The 22,162-nt window shown below is 43.5% G+C and overlaps 1 protein-coding gene across 1 annotated transcript in view; it reads left to right on the top strand.

Annotated features, from left to right (window-relative positions):
- Window positions 1–15,664, top strand: part of LOC135385610 (zinc finger protein GLI3-like) — a 33,351-nt gene extending 17,687 nt beyond the window's left edge. Inside the window, exons 2-13 of the mRNA XM_064615037.1 lie at window positions 3,187–3,374; window positions 3,504–3,620; window positions 3,853–4,035; window positions 5,612–5,784; window positions 6,474–6,695; window positions 8,107–8,256; window positions 11,072–11,236; window positions 11,338–11,601; window positions 11,750–11,938; window positions 12,461–12,620; window positions 12,716–12,820; window positions 12,953–15,664. Of these exons, the coding sequence (XP_064471107.1) occupies window positions 3,187–3,374; window positions 3,504–3,620; window positions 3,853–4,035; window positions 5,612–5,784; window positions 6,474–6,695; window positions 8,107–8,256; window positions 11,072–11,236; window positions 11,338–11,601; window positions 11,750–11,938; window positions 12,461–12,620; window positions 12,716–12,820; window positions 12,953–15,357 (4,321 nt within the window). The 3' untranslated portion in view covers window positions 15,358–15,664. The remainder of the gene's footprint in view (window positions 1–3,186; window positions 3,375–3,503; window positions 3,621–3,852; window positions 4,036–5,611; window positions 5,785–6,473; window positions 6,696–8,106; window positions 8,257–11,071; window positions 11,237–11,337; window positions 11,602–11,749; window positions 11,939–12,460; window positions 12,621–12,715; window positions 12,821–12,952) is intronic.
- The last annotated feature ends 6,498 nt before the right edge of the window (window positions 15,665–22,162 follow it).

A 22,162-nucleotide genomic window follows, 5' to 3' on the forward strand; every position in this document is an offset into this window, starting at 1 on the left:
TACAAATCAATCAATCTAGGTACTTCATCTGTCATAGAGATCACTGTTGTCTCGCGACGCAAATTCCCAAATTATCATCTGTCACCAGTGTGGGATTTACAGTGCATGTTCAGGTCTTGTCGACTGTGTCTAAAATATTGTCCCAAAACGCGCATAAATCACCGTTTCAAGTCAATAATACCGCGGGCTTTGAAGCGCACTTCACCCTTTCATTTCGATCGCTAGCAATAACTTCCAGCATTTTGTAAGAAAAGACCAGTATCCCCTGACGGCTCTCACAGCATCCGCTATACAGCCGTGTGCTATGGTGACTGTTTTCGGTACTGGAACGGGCTGCGTTTCTGAGCAGTCGCCGGACGCCGTTGTTGCGAGGTCGCTCATCACCTTGTGTATATGCGTGGATGCTGTAAAGAACTCGTATACTTGCTCGAAGAAATTCAAAAAGGCAACAGCAGCGGGGCAGCACTCGGCAGCTAATTTTGTCACTAGATTCAGACAGTGCGCTGAACAAGGAACTCACGTAGCCAGAGGATTTTTGCGTCGTACTAGTGCTTGAAGACCTTTGTACCTTCCACTCATGGACGCAGCACTGTCGTCGGGCTGCCCTTCCTTCCTTCATGTTTATGCCATGCGCGACTCATCACAGCTTTGAACATGTCCTCAGCATTATGTCCCTGGTTAGGCACGAACCGTACACGATGGAAAGTAACTGCTCTGACTGAGGCTGAAACACACAACAGACGCACACAACACAAGCTTCAAGGTGACTAAGAACACGAGCAACTGAATTATGGCAGTGAACTGTACGAATCTTTCAACGTGGGTGGTATTTTCCAAGTGCACGAAAGTTCTTGCTGCATATATGATTTTGGCGAGAACCCAAGGCCTTTTTCCACCCAAAGCTACCCAACCCCTAACCCACAGCTACCGTTTTGCAGAAGAAACAGTGACAACTGCAGTGGTGGAGGCATCCTTTTCGTGGGGGCCCCGGGGCATGCGCCCCGAATGCCCCCCTTTAATCAGGCACTGTCGGTCACAGAAGGAAGACATTCCATTTTAAGCACATTTTTCTCAGCATGCTTGCATCTGTAACTCGTTTGTCATATCCGCTCTTCGTGCGTATCGAAAAACGGAATATCTCCGTTTGACTTCCGTGTGATTCACTTTGTTGGACATCGTGTAATCCATGTTTTTACTTGTTTTAAGCAGTCTTTATTATGCCCATTCGGCCATCAGGATGATCTCTATCCTGATCCCGATCCTGACCCTGTCAGAACTTGCAATATCCTTTGTCCGTAGCATGCTAGAACGGTCCATCCTAGTGATGTCTATTGGCACTTGAAGGTGGGATGTACGAGTATAGTGGACTCCTGTAGGGCCTCACGCCAAGAGGCCTGAACTATCTATGGTTTTTCAAATCTCTGTGATCAAAATGTTATTTTGCTAAATATCTGCCTTAAAAGATTATGTATTAGATTACTTATGTATGTCCCATCCAGATTTTATATATATATATATATATATTATAGGCTCTTGCGCCGTTCTTGAGCACAATAAACTCATTCATTCATTCATTCATTCATATATTTTAGATATCAGCCGTATAACCTCAGAGACATATGTCCTTGTACTCTTAGACATCTTATGAAGGAAGAGAAACAAACACGCTTCATCAAAAATGGTGGTCATTGCGTGGCTGTTCAGAACTGTGGATAACAGCACTTCGTGTGTGAGGTAATCGAGATATGCAACCAGAGTTGGGTCAGTTGGTCAGTATAGCGTGCAAAGAGACGAAAAAAAAAAGACAAAAAAAAAAACGTCAGTAGGAGGAGGACAAATGAGGATTGCAAATCCTAGGATACATATTCGCACAAAAAGCACGAGTGCGGCGCTTGAAGCCTGGTGTCCAGGGGAGCTTTTAAATTTCTCGGGTCACAAATGCTACTTCCTTCAGCTGCCACTCTACGTCACGTGTTCCACTCAATAGCGAGGCGCGTGCCTCCTTCGTTTTTGTGTTTATATTAGGCGCCGCCCGTCCAGCGTCAGTCGACCGTCGCCTCTCGGTCCTTTCGATTCTCGATCGGCAGCCAATATGAGTGCGTGACGATCTGACGTTAGAACACGGCCAGAAGCCGCCGAGAGAGATTGCCGCTGCTGTACGCACACTTGTGAACTCATTTTCTCAGGAAATGCTCTGCTCCCAAAAGACATTCGTTTATTCAACTAGCGCGACCCGCGAGTCGGAGTCGTGCCGTATGAGAGCCATCCTACGTCATTAACTCCAGCGACGCGAACCGACAGGAGAGTCGCTGGAAGCCGAGTCTCGACACTCGAACTTTAGAATGGGAGTTACTGGCACAAGGGACGACGTCACGAGAGCCGCGCCGTTGTATTTTCGCCCACCAGGAGTTGAATCTCGCGACTCCAACTCGAGTTGCTCGAGTTCAATAAACGAACACAACATATTTTGCGTGACAATTCCTGAGGGTAGTATGTACATATCACGCGGTAAAAAATATACCGCTGAGCATGGAAGACACCTCGAATATATATTTTACCGCGTGATATGAACATACTTGAACTACTTTGAGGAATTGTCAAGCAAAATATTTCTTTTGGGAGGAGAGCATTTCCTGGGGAAATTAGTTTAACTGTTACTCTGGAAGTAAGACAGGCAGCATCTAAATGCATGTTGAGACGACATCATGTGTCATCGTCGTCATCAGTCGACTAGGACAGTTTTATTTGTCTCAATCAATTTAGAGCATGTGTAACGTGACTTCGTTAACTAATGACCAGAAAATATTGATAAAAAATCTCAGGAAGCTTTCAGACTTGACAGCCCATCTTCAATGTATTCTGTACACCTTTCCAAAATTTTCATTTCTGTTCAATCATTCTTCTGCTCCTAACTACCCTGTGTACCGTCACACAGTACCGCTTTTATTAAACATATATTGTGAAACTGTCAGAGTACTTCTTCCGAAGTAACTTCACAGTGTCTGAGTAGTTTTGCTGTGAGGTATTTGTGTTTGTAGCCATAAACTGTTTTGCTATTCAATTGTTTATCTGTAGCTACAACCCAGGTTAGCATCTTCTATAGCAGCTTTAGCGACCTGCTCTCTGCACAGAATACAAAAGTATATGGCAGCGTTCTAACGGAGTGCTTCGCTTTGTCCGCTACAGGTTGTCTGGGGCCAATTTGGGAGCCACTTTACAGGATATGGCATACCTGCAACAACGTCGCCCCAGTATGGAGGCTACCACACTGCAGTCTCCGTATCGGCTCAGCCCTTACATTGACCAGATGTACGGCCCGTTTCAGCCCAGCCCACCTCTCGGAATGCGAGTACTCAGTCCGCTTGAGCACCGAGGTACGACGTCCTAGGCCACTTTGTTCTCTCTCGCTTTCTGTATTAACTTTTTCACGAGTACTGTGAATAGATTCACTAGTGCTGTATCAAACTGTTGCCATACAACTCACGTTTACATGTATTCCTTAGGGTTACCAATGCATATGGACTACATACAGCAGATGGCTGCACTGGGGCAACGTGGCTTTATGGAACTTCATACACAGAATGCAGCAATGACACCTGACATAGCGTTTTCTGCTGAAGGTGCGTGATTCCTTGCTTTACTCTGTTGCAGTGCGAGAGGAATGATTCACCTTCAGCTCGGCTGTTCACAGCCAGATGTCACCTTCGTCATGCTTAATGTCTTTCGATGCATGCGTCCAGGATTTTACGCGGTGGCGTTGTTTGAGGATGAATGTGCTGTCCCAGCATTTCGCGTAGGCACAAAAATGGCAAATGCCGATAAATAACGAACAGGAAATTTGATTCATTCCAGGATCTCGCCTGACTAGTCCACGCGCAGGAGCAAGGGGTCGAAAAAGAGCCTTGTCCAGCTCCCCTTACTCTGAGGGATTCGATATTAATTCCATGATCCGTTTTTCACCAAACTCACTGGTCTCATTCATGAATGGATCAAGAAGTTCCAGTGCAAGTGGGTCCTACGGGCATTTATCAGCAGGTAAGCTTTTACGCCGCCGTGTCATTCATCTTAAAGGGACTATGAAATTTTCTGAACGCCTCATGAATTGCTCCTTGAAAACTGTTCTTCCTATTGAGAAACCAGTACACTGGAAAATTTTCTCGATTTGTGCCATTATTCATCCACGCGCGGTTGAAATCGGCTCCAGACGTCTCCTCGATGTTCGTGCTTCCTCTCGCGTTCGTTAACTCCCTTCATTACTGGACTGGCATGGTCAAGGGAGACTCATTATGTTAAGTTGCACGTGACTCACAGAAAGCAGTGTTGTGAGGACGGAGCTTTCCCGCTTCTCTCAGTTACTGACTTTGTTCGCACGGGTGTACGGGATGTCATGGGTGACGTCACCGGGCACAGTGTGAAGTTTGCCCGCTGTGAAGTTTGCCTCCTACCGGCGCTCTCCGCGGAGCCGTGCCACGCGTCTGACCATCGCTACTTCATCTAAATTCTTGCTCGAGAGAGAGAGAAAGAGAAAAATAAAAATAAACACTATTCACAAAACACACTAAACACAAAGACTATTCGCTTGACGAAGGGAAAACTTTCCGTACGCAAGTATTCTGTCCAATAAACGCAAGACAAAAATTTCATAGTTCCTTTAACGTTTTAAACATCGTAGTATAATGTGAACCATGACAATTTTCATATCCCATGTATGTTGCTTTTGTCTTGTGCCACATATGAATGGATAGAAACTGTAAGTGATTACTGCTCATTATGCTTCCAATGTTCTGCCGACGGGCTCATTCTGTCTGAGCTCATTCTGTCACGTGTGTTTGCATGAAGCATGTGCCTGCACTCCTGTTACAAGTGCATAGGCTAGGTGCAGGGGCCGATCTGGGCCCTCAATTTCTTTTTTTTTTTTTGGGGGGGGGGGCGATTTCTTTGTCGAAGCGCGTAATCGGGGGAAGGGAGAGGGGAACCTAATGTTTAACCTGATGATTTTGGGGGCGATCGCCACCGGCGAGAAACCATCAGTTTGATGTTGTGTCTTGAGTCACATGAAGAAAATGAAACAAAATCCTACCTGGAGGTGCAAAGGCTCCAGATTTGTGGCAATGTTTTATGTGTTTTCATTGCTCAAAGCTGACATAGTTTTGCGCAGGCTATAGCAATGCTGTGCTAAAAAGAATTGGCAAAATAGTTAACATATTTTAATAGTCAACTCAAAATAATGCAAGACTATCAAGAAGCGTCCAAGCACTGATGTGGCACAACGAAAACAATGGGATCAATTGTAGACTTTTAATTATGCTTAAATCACTCCGAAACATCATCCTTTGAAACAGCAAACCTGCTTCATCACAACGTTTTTCTCATAAACTACAAAAGATGCAGTGCTAAAACTCAAGCAATTGTATTAGCAATGAGCTTGAAGATGAACATTCTTCAAAAAACGAAAACCTATGACCCAAAAAGTTTGTCTGAATTGGTGTAGAGTTTACTGGTAGCATGCATGTCCCAGTAAATGCACATTTGAATGCTGTCTAAAAACTTCTACCTTGTTTACTTGGATTGCCATTAGTGTGTATATGGTAAATAATGTCTCTTTCACCAGGCACATTAAGTCCAGCAATGGGTGTTGGTACCCCTACTGTTCCTCCTCATCTGCAACAGCTGCATCAACTCATGAGGCCCCTCATGTTGCCCTCATCGCCAGCATTTATGTCACAAACAGTTATTCCTAACCCAATTGTACTCAGCCCACACTCTGCCAAAGGAGAAAGCTTGGTATGATCAATTTGCATAAGCCATTGCTGACTTTTGATTTTACTGTGATTTTGCTGATCCTTTTCCAATCAACGATAGAATCTAATTGGTGATAAGTAAATCCCATGCCATTAATGCTACAACTTCAAGGAATATCCATTCACTTATGCCCCACATATGGTCAAAAATATAAAATATGCACACGCACACACACACACACATAAATAAATAAATAAATAAACAAACCATGCATCGCTGTACAGCGTGCTTGCTGGTCTTATATGACATTGAACACATAGGACCTAACCACACATTCAAGAAAGTTGTAGTCCCAAAACTTTTGTGGTTGGAAGCAAAGGTGACAGGCAAGGCATGCCTCTTGAGTTTGTGTCACATTGGAAGCTGCCTTGTTACGACTGAAATACTAAGTGTGATACACACTACACACGCGGTTGAACCTAAAGTCCAAGTGGTAGAGAGATGTAGTTATAGTTTATGGTATGATAGAGCTGTGTTTTAAAATGCCTAGCACACCCGATACATAAGCCATACACTATAAATACTTCTCATAATTGTTGGAGTTTTCCATTGCGAACTATGCTAAGAAATTCAAGACTAAGTGAAGCTGATGTGTCATTTGGATTTGGAAAAATATGTTTTGCAGAACCATTGCAATTTACCGTAGTTAATTCATTTCTGCTACATTCCAGGATGTTCCTAGCAGAAGGGAAACTGCTAGTAACATTGTGAGCAGTACAGTCGACACTGAAGAGGCACGCAGGCGTGTCAAGAAAGAGACTGATGGCGCATCGCTCGATGATGACAGGGACGGATCAGGTGACATGAAAGATGAGCCTGGAGACTTCATTGAAACTAACTGTCATTGGAAGGACTGCACCAGGGAGTTCCCTACACAAGACGATCTTGTAAAGGTGAGATATGATCTACTGTGGAATAAAAAGAGTGCACTGTTCACAGGAACAAAATCCTATGCAGTGAGTATCCACTTCTGCTTCATAAGTAGGGCATGACTTTTTCGGATTATATTTTCCAGCAAAATCGAGGGGGGGGGGGGGGGTAAATATCGGGTTATATTTTGCTTCAACAATTCGGATTGAACTGAAGCTGATTCAACTTAATTCTGGTTGAGTCGGGCTGGATCAGGCATAAATCTTTGGTTTACTCAGCGTAATACACATGACACACCAGTAGACACAGAGTATCAATATTTCATCTTTTTTGGGATTGACACCCTGTTTATATTTTCATTTTCTGTTCCTCTCTGTATATCACTGTAAGTGCTTCTATTTTCACAAGACTATGCAATTCCAGTAAAGATTTGCATACCACGTGGGACCCATAGTGCATGACTTTGCTTCAGCCATTTAATGTTCAAAGCTGCCTCAACACAATAACGCTTATTGATGGACCTAGAGCTAATGTCACTAGGAAAAGGTTATCCTAACCCCTTTCCAACGAAGCCAATAATATTGTGTGGTTTGGCAAATTCAGTAGTTTAAGACACTCTCATCTGTGCTTCACTGTATGTACCATGACCTGCAGAACAGAGTGCACATAGGTAGTATTTCATTGTAATTCCATGCAAGTAAGGTGGTACAGTGCTGGACAAAAGTTCACGAAACATGCTCTGGCGCATTCCTTCCTCAGAGTGACACGCTAGCAGCAAATGGGACCGTACGGACTTAGACATGTGCCTAGGTAATCCAGTAATCTGTTTGCAAATCTATACGGTCCCATTCGCCGCTAGCGCTTCACTCTGAGGAAGGAATGCGCTATAGCGTGTTCCATAAACTTTTGTCCAGTACTGTACAACGTGAAGACACATCATGCTTGGTCCCTTGTGTTTTCGGGTTTTATGCTTTTGTAAATTGGGCGGCAAAAATCTGGTGTTATTTTACGGGGCTGTAAAACAGGATGAAATCAGGTGTAAAAGAAGATTTTCGGGATGCAAATGAAACAAGAGCACTTCTCACATTTTAGATAAACATAAAATGCTGACGAGCAATGCTGAAGGCTCAGCGTTGTACGGTGCCCATTATGGAAGCTGAATAAGCAGTTTGACAAGTTTGTTTTTGGTGTTCTTTGGGCTTTACCGCAAGTGATGATGATGCAAATCGGGATGTAAAAATGGGTTCTACCGGGTTTAACTACAAAATGCAAGGGTCTAGTAATACTTCATTGCCCGCTATTATTTTCCATAGGTATCGACCTGCTGAATACTTGCCATTTGTTGTTCAGCACAAACTGAACTGCATAATACTGCCATCTTTGAGTTGCAAGTTGCAGAGCGCATCTCGAAAAAAAAAATTTGATATTTTTCAGCATATCAATAATGATCACATCCATGGAAACAAGAAGTCATTTGTCTGCCTTTGGAGGGAGTGCTCCAGGGAAGAAAAACCATTCAAGGCACAGTACATGCTGGTTGTGCACATGCGCCGTCACACAGGAGAAAAACCACACAAATGCACGGTAAGAAAAGTTACTGTTAACCTCTCACAGAAACAGATTCAGCCATCATCAACAGGGTAGAGACCCATAAATGTCTACCAATACCAGCATGCAGTGCACTGGAATTACTCACTGCATGTGTGTAGCATTTATGTCATCATGTTTCTGTTCGTATTGCCATACCAGTTATAAACAGGTGGTCCAGCTCTGGTTCAGCTTTGCAGTAAAAAACATAACGGTCTGTACTGTTCGGAACTGACTCCAGCGAGGGCGCCGTGTATTACGTAATCTGTGAATATGGCAGCTCTGAACATCTCCAAATTTTTATTTTCATAGTAAGCACAGTTTTAAATGAAAGGTTGCATCAAATTTGGTGGGTTTTTGAAGAATAAATAGAAAGCAAATGTTTAAAAGTAGTAAGGCGTGTGCAGTTAAGCATTTTTATTCTTTTTCACCTCTCTCATTGCATAACAGCTCACTGCCATCCCAGCTAATTGATAGGAACTGCACACTGACACTTTCTTTCTTGTCACCATCCTATACCAGGTGTGAAATATTTCTGCCTCGGCAGTAACACATACACATACACATGGTGTTATAGTCATGCTTTGACATAAACACAGTATGACAGCCGTACCGGTTTCCTTTGTTTATGTCCTACCACTGCTAACATATGGAAGCCTAAACAATAGAGAGAAGCAGTAAACAAAACCAGTTCATGTTATGTCTTTGCTTTGCTTCAAATGTGGTTGAGGACATCACCAATTTCGTGATAATGGACCAGGCATACATCATTCTTAGGGCCCTCAGTTTTCGAGTTTTATTTTTTGTGAAAATCGAGGGGTAAACATCGGGTTGAAAATCAGGACCTGCCAAACAGGGTAAAATCGGGTGATATACTGAGAAATGATGTATTTTCGGGTGAAAAAAAAAAAGATACTTTTATGTGTTGAAATTAATTAATTAATAATTCGGGGTTTACGTCGCTAGACAACTGAGATCATGAGCGACGCCACAGCGGTCGCTCTGTGGAGCGTTGAAATTAAGTGAAAGAATATTTATTAAGAGACTGGTTGATAATTCACTGTATAACCACTAAGACTTGCACTGGCCCCTGTTTATAAAAAGAATACCTAAGTTGCATGTTCAGTAAAGCATCATCCATCGATTAGTGTTGAGAGCATGCTCGCGCTCGCGTTGGTATGCCTCGTATTTCGTTGGCTGTTGCTGCATCCTCTTTACTACTCCGCGTACTTTGCTGATACAAGGTACTCCCTAGAAGATCTCAAAGTTGGCTTCACCTAACACTTCCGTGTATTGCGGGCAAACCCACTTCAAGGAACGCCGAGCGTTGCTCAACTCTTTGTTTCTTCGCTGTTTAGCGTGTTTTTTTCCTGATTCCTTTGCTATTTTTGGTAACAGCGCAAGAAAGGGTCTTGTCGACGTCCACGGAAAGCACTCAGTTTTCAACTTACTTATTGACACAAGCTTCCATGTAGCAGACTACATTTCTTCGGGTGTTGAAAATAGACCAAAAGCCAGGGGTCATGATGTTTATTACCGCGTAACACTGGCTTGCACAACAAATGTTCTTGTTTATCGTTGTTTTTACTTGTTGTGCAAGTCAGTGTTACGCAGTAATAAACATTTCTTCGGGTGTGAAAAACACAGGGCATCTTTGGTACGAAATCAGGGCATTACTTTGGTTGGCGTTGCCATTCTACAAGGCGCGGCTTCACCTTATTATTGAAACGGATCTTGAGGGACAAGGGAAGCTGTCATGGCCCCATTAATCTAACTTATCACTAAACTAACCAAGTTGATTATGTCTTAGACTAGTTTAGTGAAGTTAGGTTAAATTAATAGGGTCATTGCCGCTTCGATAACGAAGTTGGGAGTGCGAGGCAAATGCCACAGCCGCACTAATCTAACCTAATATATCACTAAACAAAGTGTATGATGTCATAGGTTAAAGATGGCTAACACAAAAGATGGCCCGCAACACAAATAAATGAATCGAAAAATTCCGCTAAATCTACAAACGAGCAACACTAAGCATTCGTTGATGTATGCTTGACCGCAATACACAGAAGTGTTAGGTGAAGCCAACTTTCAAATGGTGACACCTACCAAAGGAACATTTCTCACGCTAGAAATCGGACCTGCATGCAAGCGTCCACAAATCCAGACCCGACGTGTTTTGTTTACTTCACCAGCAAGACGCGGCACGGTCGGGAGCAAGTCGGGAGCGGTCGCGCGATTGCTGTAGTTCGCGCGTGTGCGGATCAAGTCCTTGGTTTGCACTTTCGCAAGCCCGGTTTACGGGTTTTATCTGGTTAAACCCGAACTATTTTTATGTAAATGGGGGGGGGGGGGGGGTAAAAACGGGCTTTATCGGGTTTTACCCGAAAACTGAGGGCCCTAATCATTCTTGGACTGTAAGTTATGTCTTCAATATGATATTTAAGTGTTTGTCAAGGAATTTTTATCTACACAAAATTATTTCGTGGACAGCTCAGATCCGTGACTGGGGCACCCTGGAATGCTCCCGTCAAATTGATGGGGAGTTCACAAGTTGCACGATATTTGCATCCGTAATGTAATCCTTGCAACCAGCAATATGACTTTCCTCTCCAAAAACTATTTGCAGTGCGAGGATGTTTAAATGGGAATTAAAGGAATGTAATTTTTGGCCCTTTGTGTGTCACAGCAGAATATGAAGGGCATAAATTACACATGTGTTATGGAGTTTGGAAAGAAAGCATGAGCTGGACTATCAGATTGTTTGCCGCTGCAGTAAGCATTATACTCATGAATTTGTACTCCAAATTTCCAGTTTGAAGGATGCTCAAAGGCTTACTCAAGATTAGAGAATCTTAAGACCCACCTGAGATCACACACTGGAGAAAAGCCATATATGTGTGAATTCCCTGGTTGCACCAAGGCATTTAGCAATGCTTCTGACAGAGCAAAACATCAGAACAGAACACATTCAAATGAGGTAATTTTTTCTGCTATTCATGTATCATGCACGGTATTGTGAATCTGTCACTACAAAAGTTCTTCAGCACCTCATGTATCACTCAATCATTCCTGTTACAGAAACCCTACGTCTGCAAAGCTCCTGGTTGCACCAAAAGGTACACAGACCCTAGTTCGTTGCGGAAGCACGTGAAGACAGTTCATGGAGCCGAATTCTATGCGAGCAAGAAGCACAAAGGTTCTGAGGGTGGAAATGATGGCATGAATGGTTCTGGAGGACTGAAAGATATCATGGATCCTGCAGCAAGCAGCGAAGGCAGTCCAAGATCGGATGATGGCGGCAGCAAACTCACTAGCCTCTCGAGCCCAAGTGTGAAATCAGAGGTACAGCTAGAGCACACTGTCTATGTTCCTCATATGATTTAACACTGCAGTCTATTGAGGAGGGGCACAAAACATCATTTCCAGACTGTCAGTGTGATTGTGCAAATGAGATTTGAGATACCAAACTTACAAGCACTGTGTTTCACAGGACCAAGGCTCACCCCAAAATGATAGCAGCCCATGTGAAGAGAGTACAACAGACGGTCTTGGAACGCTTGAGCATGAGTGTGCAGATGCTCCAATTAGTGACAACAGTGTGTCTACAACATGTGGTCAAATAGAAGCATTAGATCCCCATGACAGCTCATGGCCAATCTTGGATCCCGCTGACCTTGAAGTGAGTGGCACACATTGGGCTTTCGAACAGACCCTCTTGTCATCCTTTGCACTTTTGAAACTTTTTACCATAAGAGTTATCTGTGACAAGAGATATTATGTGAACTTTTTTGTATTCAAAGTATGCCATGCCCTCTGCCTTGATTTTGGTTCACAATGTGCGTCTGTGTATGGTCATGAGAATGGTGCTGAATGCATAGATAATGTTGAGGTGGCTATGTTTCTGCAGCTGAAGTTATGATATTGACAAACTTGTGCATAATGATCAGTAGCGAATGCAAGTGTTGATGTCACAGAACTCTAGTTGCTTTACACAGCTTCCAAGATTATAGTGACACATACACCTGGGAGGAAATACCACACCCATAATACTGCAATACTGTGGACCTGTGTGGATCACAGCTGCAAAGGCTGTTTATAGTTTGGTACTGTTTAGGGTCAACGTTTTGCCACATGCAACACATGCAACTGGCATAAGCAATTTGTATTGTATATGTTGTACAACTGGCCATGTACCTTGCAGGTGGATGAATTTGCTGCAGCTATTACATGTGCGGTGACATCTTCAGAGAACCAAAGGGAAACTGAAAGAAGTGCCAGATACAGAATAAATAGGAAGTCACATTCCCCGCTCAAGCAGATTGGTGGACCTTATTCACCTGGCCACTCGGGCAATGACATCAGTAAGTAGACTAGCAAGGAAACTTGTGTGGGACTATAAGACCATACTTCTTAAGACTATTGGATTTTTTTGTCTCACACAATATTGTACTTGTAGTTGGTCCAGTTCCACGTCCAGTTGGGCACCGACAGCTCCCAAGTTCGAACACACTGAAGAGCTTCACTAATTTGTCCAACGCTAACAGCATGAATCAAGGCCAAGGTAATAATAATGTGATTGCCATACTGTGTCCTGAAGACCTTTTAGCTTTGTGTTTTTCCTTGTGGACTACAGACACATGGATTATTTAGGCACATATGAAGTGCATTAAAACAAATGTCGCTGTTTGTGCAGGCTGCGGTCTACGCCAGACTTCCATTCTCATCAGTCGCAGAGGAAGCAGCACCAGCACTGTAAGCTCCATGTACAGCAGTATGTGCTCTGATGCCAGCCCACTGACTTCCACTGGAAGTGAAGCATCAAGAAGCTTCACAGTCAACTCCTCCTCCTCCTGTGATCCTGTGGCATCTGGATGTTCGAGACAAGCAAATGACGCCATCAATGGGCCTGGTGGGCTTTCAACACACTTCAGAAGAGTACATGTGTCCACGTTGAAAAACACTTCTAACCTTGTTGTACAGCCACAGAGTGTTGCAATGCAGAACAGTTTTATTATCCAACCATTGGAGAGGTACAATATGGAAGTGCTACATGAAAATGATGGTGGCTCGAACACTGCTCCATCAGTGTCACAGTGCTCACCAAAGTCACAGGGATCTCAAATGTGTGAGCAAGCTCAAGATAGTGTCCATACTGGTGGATCAAATAAAGCACCTTCAGACTACGGAAGTGAAGGTCATCATCCTAATGAAGTGGCAGCGCTGAATAAGTGTCGCGATGACCAACCAATCGAGGAACTTGATGATCTTGTGCTTCCAGATGAGCTAGTGACCTACCTTGCACAAAGAGAACGACCTCCATCAGCAATGAGCCAAGCAGTTTCAAGTGTTAGCCAGTATGATGAAATGAGAGGCAAAATGGGTGCTCCGCAAATGCATGCGCCTGGAAACAAAACTCACCAATGTTATGCACCTCATCCAAAGGCACCAACACCAAATAAGTATGATCCACATAGTCATCAGAGCTCCAGGTGTTCCATGAGCTCACAGTTTGCTGCTGGTCAGCAAGCACATCACGCACACAATGTCACAAACCAGCCATACTACACCGTCAATGGAGACGTTCAACAAAATTGTCCACAGCCTATCCAGATGAATGCATGGAACAATCAACATGGTCAGGTAGCACCAATACCACAGCACCATATTCCACAACCGCTCCCACCTCGTGGTCAACCAAATCAAAATATGCAGCCTTACTGTTATCAGACATCTCAGAGTCTTGTTGGAACAATAGCGCAACCGTACCAACCAGAACACCAGCAACCCTATCCTGCAACTGTGCAAAACGCCAATCATAACATGCAGCCGTCAGGATACTGCAGTAGGAATGCATTTAGAGGAAATATGATCCATTACAGCAATGAGCCACAAAAGGAGCAAATGCACAGTTGCAGTGGCATTTACAACAATCAGCATAACAGTACACAGCATTACTGTAATCAGCCATACATTCCTCAACAGCAGCAACAAGTTGCCAACGCATCGTACTCCCAGCCTCACCCTCCCCAGAACAATGTTTACGTCAAACAAGATCACTGCCAGAATAACAACTATTGTCATTGTGGAGGACAGTCCTCCATGGGACATTCCTGCAGAAGTGGTCTTCAACAGTGCACTCCAAGTCTGCATCAAGACAATAGGCCAAGAAATCATCAAAATCAGAACACAGCTGTCTACAGGGCTGCACAGAATTCCCTCCAAATGCCTCAGCCAAATCTTATTGTTCAACAACAGCAACAAGGATGCCACCCCCAACACCCTCCACCCATGGCAACAATGCATCCTCCTCCTCCTCAGTATGTTCAGCTTTCGCACAGACCATCTTCTAATCGCTCCGGTGCTGCTACATATGGTAGCTGTCACACATGCAGCTGTCAGGGCAGTTGTGCACGGCTTTCTCAGAATAGCGAGTGTACAAACCCGTCCTCACAGGCTTCCAATGGCCCAGGGCACTCACAGTTTGGCCCAGCAGCACACAGCAGCCACAACTGCATGGTGTGCAATAAGAATCACAGCACACAACCAGAGATTCAGTGTCGAAGTGTGAGCCAGTCTTCGAGGGCCTCTATGCCACCAGACACATACAGGCGCACATTAGAGTATGTTCAGCAATGTCAGCAGTTAGCTGCAAGTGGAGGAGTTCCATGCTTGAAAGACAGTGCATCAGTCAGTAGCATTCCATCTGTAGAAGCAGTGCAGCAGGTGGAACCTACTGCAGAGGTACCACCAATGAACTTCCAAAGTACTTCAACAGCTGCTGCACCTCAACAAAGCATGGTGTTGTCACCAGGGTGCAATAAAGTGACCAGCACCACGGACAGAGCAGATGTGCATCCTAGGTCCGATGTACTCGTGCCTGACAAAGAGGACAAAAGTGGAGGGCCATCAAACAGTCCCTTAGGCAAACTGGCAGTTAAGAAAAGTGACTCCCCTGGACGACCAACCCCTGTTGAGAGGTCCAGTAGAACACACCCCCATTCCCCATTACTGTGCACAAATAACATGGTGATCAACGACATGAGTGCCACTCTTACGTCTCTCATGCAAGAAACAAAGTGCCTTCAGCTTTTACACTAGCTTTCTTTTGTGTGTCTGTTTAAAAGGCTGATCTTGTGTGTTACTGCCATACATTGTGTTACTTGACATGAAGGATTCTTTTAAGTTCCGTACTCCAAGATTGTCTCAGGAATTCACAGCAAAGTGTACATACATGTACAGTACTCTGACATTGCTTTCGTAAATGCACCCTGTGGACTGAAACTTGTTTTAAACAGAATGTTTGTGTCCCCCAACACACTATGATTTTGCCAATATAATATTCAAGGAGTGCAATTTGTGTGTAAATTGAAGGAAATATGATAAATTATTTGTCAACAAGCCCCCAGCTGTGTGCACTGCATTTATAATTCATTATGTGTGTTATATGCCACCAGGCAAAAACACTTTCTATTATGTTACAGTGCAGCGTGTGCTTTTTCTTTTCGGGCGATGTGGCAACAGTACTCTCAAGCAACACTGTCTGCCTCTCTCCACAACATTTTTGTTTTGTTACCTGCAATTCTTTAGCGAGAGGGACTGTAGTAGCAACATCAACCACTCGGCACCCTACATTTTCGTTCTGCACAGCTTTTCTGTACTATCTATAACATGAAAGGAAATGTCACAGGAAGATCTAGAACAAAGGATTGCAAACAGAGTGAAACCTCCCTTATGGACACCCTTCCTAGATGAGCACTCCCCTACTGCAAACAGCTTGATTTCCCTCAGCAAGCTTTAATGCTCATAGTTCAATACCTCACATGTATGGACACCACCCTTCAGGGCTTCAGGGTTGGGCAGTATTTAACTACATTATATTTACATTATATTTAAAATATTATTTAAAGTACAAATACCATCTATGTATACCTTGGTATTTAAATACAGTCTGGAAAATTTACTTACTGTATTTAGGTACTGTGTTTCAGTATTTATTTGTTTAAATACTTTGTAAATACTTTGCATTTGATATAAATACATCAAATGCACATATTTCCAAATTTCCCAGCTGCCTGTACTGTGATGACCGATGCTTTACTTCGAGGCTAGAGGTCATTCACCTGATTTGATGGATTAGTACACATTTAGAAGTTTCTTTCAGGCATACATGGATACTGCACCTGTGTCAATTGTATGGCAGCAACGATACTCATTTCTACCACTACTGCACTCAGTACCAAATATGAGCGTTTGGCTCGGAAACCCCAGAAGGACTCCAGTACCGATATCGCAATGTTACAGGGCCTTCTGCACGTACATATTGTTCTTCAGGTCCTGTGGAGAGGCTCATTTCCTTCACGATCCAACATTGTCTGATATCAAACAGGAGCTGTATCGACAACAGAATCGTCTAATCAAATCATTTAATCATTAAAATCATAATGATGAAAAAACTCTGTAAAAAAAAACTTTGTAACGGTCTGCTACTGTAACCAGTTGTTCACTCTATACCGATCTTAGTTATTTGCTCATTCAACCTATTTATGAAAGTATTTAGAATGTTTACATACTGTATTGAGATTTTGTATTTAAATAACACTAAGAAAGTATTTCTGACAATACTTTAAGGCATAGTTAAGTGAAGTATTTTGTCCCTGCCTCCCTTCAGCAGACAACAATCCTGGTCCCGTGGGTGTCCGTGCTAGAACGGTTCCACTGTATTGAGTATTGTCAACAATTCGTCCACATGCTTTGCAGATAGCACAACATAATTTTTTCATTTAAATATATCTATCAGAGGCCAAAAAGTGTGCCCATAGTCAATCTAAAATAACTCTTTTTGTTACTGTAACTGCAATTTTTGTGGTGGAATTTTTTTAAAACAGCACCGTGAATTATTGGATACGCGTGAGCAAACAACTCACGAAGTACTAAACTTTTTTTTTGGCCGGGTTCATGTGTTGCCCGTGTCGCTTCCGGGTTCAGTATATTCAGCTGGACAGTACACGTATATACACGTATAAATTTTTATTAGTATGCTAGCTAGTCCTGTTAGCAAACAAATCTACCAAGTTATTATCTCAAGCACTTTTGAAGCTGAGAAATATTGGACACTGTGTCTACACTGACCATGGATATAATTTGAGAAGCTAAGCATGAGATCCTTGGCATACCCTGCAAAATGTTCCTATTTTATACAAGGTGCATAGCCGTGCCAATAAAGAGGTCTGTGTGAGCCGGTTAAAGTTGTCAAAATAAGCCAAGATGACCCGCTTAATGCAGTATAGTATTTGATTGTGAAAATGGGTCCCATTCACGTGGGCCCTATTACATCTCACTTAATACCAGCAGCATGACCAAGCAGGTAAAAGTATCCACTCGGTGGTGGTAACCATGGCTGTGCTGAAGACTGGGAGACGTAGTGGGTGGGAATCGTACCACCTCCTCTGCTGTGGTTTTCTATGGGTTTTCAAGCAGACTTTCAAGATGGATGTCGGCACACTTCCCATTGAACTCTGGCCAGGACGCATACTACACCCCCCCTCCCCTCCCGTCACCCACTCCTTCCTGCTGTCCTCTGTCCAGCCACCTTCCCATCGCTAATATGGAATTTGAAATATAAAAAAAGATCCCACTCAAGGGACCTTGCAACCTTGGACCTTTATGCAAAGGGTCTCACACAAGTCCTGCAAGATTCTATTGGATGGCTCCGCCTTCTATGCACCCATAGGTGTTACCTGAGTACTCATTTCGGTGCAATAACCACAGGACAAACTGGAACACAGCCACCTAAATTGGCAACCTCAGCTTCGAGAGCCAGCAATGACTGTGTCTCGTAAGTCTCCATCATTTGTGTGACAAGCTCCATCACAAAACGAGCTTATGCACTGCACGCTTTACGAAGTTCAGGTAAATAGTAATGATGGGAGTAGATTTATACATCCAGATAAACATACATCCTAAATATCAAATCCAATTCCGTGTTAGCGCCGCGAAGCAACTGTTGCTATGAGCGGCGTACGGACGTGGACAGGCGTCGAGAAAAATAATCGGAACGCGTCTATTTGACAACGAGCAGCACCGTGCGCAGCGTTGTCCAATAGGCGTCTTCCGATTACTTATCTCGACGCGTCAAGTTATCTCTACATTGGACGAACTTAACCACCATGATGGTGGTGATGATGGTGGTGATGATGGAGAGAGAACAGCAAGAAGGAGTGAAGGACAGTGGTTTTTTTTTTTTTTGATTGCGTGTTAGCGCCGCGAAGCAACTGTGGCTATGAGCGGCGTACAGATGTGGACAGACGGAGAGAGGACAGGAGGAAGGAGTGGGGGACAGGGGATTAGTATGCGTCCTGGGCCGACTTCAGGGGGAACTGTGCCGACGTCTGGAAAGTCTTCGGAAAACCCAGAGAACACCTCAGACATCACAGCCGGTAACAGGATTCGAACCCGTGTCACCACCTAGTTTCGGCATGGAAAGCGATCATCCTACCACTATGCCATGAGAGCTGGTAAATATAAAATCACTACTACTCACCGAAGTCATGTGTGCGTGGCTTGTAGTTTCTCATGAAAAAGCTGGTAAAGCGGCATCTCCGATTCACGATTTTTTCGCTCGTAGATGGCGCCACACGAACATACGGGTCTCAGCCTGGAGGAAGCTGTAACCATTACCCTTAGTACAAATAACTCACTCCTCCGCAGGATTGTGTAGTCCCCAAAACACGTGTGACCTCCTTGACTATTGAGACGCAGGGATCTGACGTCATGTTTGGGTTGCCAAGGTCAACTCAGCTACAAAGAAAGAAGGAGGTCCCGACGAAAGCCAATTCTTCCCTTTTGTCCCTTTGTGGACTGCATCTGGTGACTTCTTGATGTTTTGCTATCTTAGCTTGTCTGACTTTCTGGACGCAGCGCGGAGTCCAAATGTTATATTTCGTTGGCCCTCGCTTATTTATATTCACCTGCTGATTTTTCTTTGGCGCCGAGTTCTCACACTAGAACATTTTGCGGACGCATTTTGTATTTAACTGACTATTCTGATTTAGTGTATTTACCTTGCGTCTGTGTGCAAGTGAATCTAAATTTATTTGTCGCTACAAACATTAACCGAATAAGTCCTCCGAAACCTAGACAAGATAAGCCGTGCAGCAGACCTTTGCATTTTGTCTTCTTTATTTTTATTTATTTTTTCTCGGACAGCGTGGATGTGCAGAGATCCAAGACTGCAGATGCATACTCTAAATGAGGGGAAGTAATGTTTTGATTGTAGATGGGTAGAAATCCAGCGAACCGGTAGAGATGTAGGAAGGGAGTTGCCTCAGGACAGCAGCCGCCGATATTTCGAACAGAGACTGTTGAAGAAGAACCGAGTCTCTGAAGAACAGTCTCAGAAGAACAGTCTGTGTTCGAAATATCGGCGGCTTCTGTCCTGAGGCGACTCCCTTCCTAATGTTTTGATTGATTGGTTTGTAAAAGAAAAAAATTGAGATGATAGTCCCGAGCCACTCGGAACTAATGCTTTATATGCTGTTAATTTAATATGTTTTGTTGTACCATGGCGAAATTTCCTTCTTATAGTTTCCACAGACAAGCGGCTTTCGCACACATATGGATATCCGATTTCAGAACTTTCCCTTTAAATTTGCCGCCAGCAATGAGAAGGGTGCCCAGAAGAAGCACAGACTGTCGGCTGCTCCCAACGTCAGGCCATATTCTTCAATATGTGTAATTCGTCAGATTGTACCCACTTTTCTGTTCAGCTGTGTTGTTCGTAAATGACAAAGGTCTTAAAATAACCAGTGGCCTCCCCTCTTCGGCTGAACAAAGCAAACAAATAAATAAAAAAGCAGAGGACACTGATTGCCTGCACCGTATGCTCGAATCAAAACTTACGGAAAAACAGGTGCGTACGACCCACTCCACGGAGCTTTGAACTCCTTTCAAAACAAACGCCTTTCCAACAAACGGCGTCCATCAAACGGCATTCGACCAAACGAGTTTCGGTGAAATGGGCGGACACCCAGTTTTAGTTTATTTACTTTGCGCCTATGTGCAGGTGTACCTAAATTTGGTCCTTACAACATACATGTATCCGTCGAAACCTAGACAAGATATCAGAAGGTCGAAACTTAAAAGGCCGAAAAATTAAAACATCGAACGATCAGAAGGCTGAAAATTCAGAAAACCGAACTATCAGCAGGCCGGAAAGCCAGAAAACCGAATTACCGTAAGGTCGAAAAGTATGGAAGCCAAGATACGGAAATTGTTATTCCAACTGCGATAAAAAATTAGCTCTACAAAGTAAGTAGGATAGAATTGTTGAGAATTAATACAGGGAATAAATCGTTTCACCAAACTTCCCTTTAGATAACGTACTTTCGATCACTTAGGCAGAAAACAAAAAGTAAAAGTAGAGATGACTGTGTTATTGTACACGACGACAATCACGTTAGTGAATTAATAGTGAACAAATAGTGTTCCGTGAATTTTGGGAGCAAGCCTTTTTTTTTTTTCAGAACTTGCCATTTTTTTGAGTCAATATACCCAAAAAGCACCCTTCTTTTGGGTGTAATATGTGACACCCCTGTTACACCCATCATTGGACCCCGAGCCCGAGAACTCGGAAGACTGAACTATCGAAAGCCAGAGGCCACCAAGAAAGGAAAAATATATATTCGAAAAGTTACATCTGCTACATCAGGTAGATCCACAACGCTGTGCTCAGGACAGGTATTGAGAATTAATGTGCTAAATGCTTTTTATGCATTTAAAATAACGTTGTATGACCTTGTCCAGCGCATGCCACTTTTTGGCAGCATCCCTCGTGTACTGGGGTTGATCTTACAGCTGTGGATAGAGAAAGAGCTTCTTTTGAAAAAGTTCTGTTAAAAAGTGAATTTCTACGGGGAGTCTTTTTCAACGTTTTATTCATAAATTATTTATTTCGCAGACATCCTCTTGGAATTCCTTATTTTTCGGCCTTTCCATACTCCAGTCTTTGACTGTTTGATATTACCTCATTAAAAAAAAGAAAGAAAACTGTCTTCCAATTTCAACAAATCGGGAGAGCGAATGATAACACCACTCGGTCTCATTGTGCCTCACCTCCCCTAACCCTACCGTTCTTTTTACGTGCATGCGATGCGAGACGAATTTTGTGTGGCTGTGTAGCAAACCTTTCCTGGTCTATGCCGCCTATTCTCCCTATTCTCACTCAAGGCCTTCCCATTATTTTGCGACGACCTACTCAACGTGGATCTCTTCAGACAGGTTTCACGACCTCAATTTCGCGCTTCCGCTGCCGGGGAAACCCCTTCTGGGATAGGGTGCCAGAACAGTGACTGCATTCTGCGGAACTATGTGAAGTTCTCTTCTGACCAGCAATGTGGCGCTACTGTACGATGGCAAGACGGGGCAGTTCACGGAGCCGTACATACCTTAAGTTTTTTCAATATTGTGAACAACTGGAGGCATGGACAGACATGACATGGACACGTAAATATTCAAGAAAGAATTCCGCGTAAATGCTACTGATTACATTTCACATATGTGCTACAGTAAACGAGCTACGAACTTCCAAAAGCGAGAGACCGAACTTATAAATTTTTTGCAGCTTTCGTAAGGTTTTTAAAAACTTCTGCAAAAAAAATTGCAAATGTCTCCAATGCGAATTTTTTGAAATTCTAAAATCTATCGAACAAGGCCATTTTGGTCCAAATCGGTTCAGTATTAGCTGCAAAAGATCGCATTGTTTCGCCCATAGAGAATACATGGGGCCGCCGGAGGTCGTATCCCCTCTTAAGGAAAGCGCGTTTCGACAGACGTACAGTGAGCTCACTGTAACAGAGGTTCAAAAACATTCACATTTTTACGGTGTTTGAAGGTCTGAGGAGTTGAT

Source organism: Ornithodoros turicata, chromosome 2 (assembly GCF_037126465.1).
Source record: "Ornithodoros turicata isolate Travis chromosome 2, ASM3712646v1, whole genome shotgun sequence".
NCBI lineage: Eukaryota > Metazoa > Arthropoda > Arachnida > Ixodida > Argasidae > Ornithodoros > Ornithodoros turicata.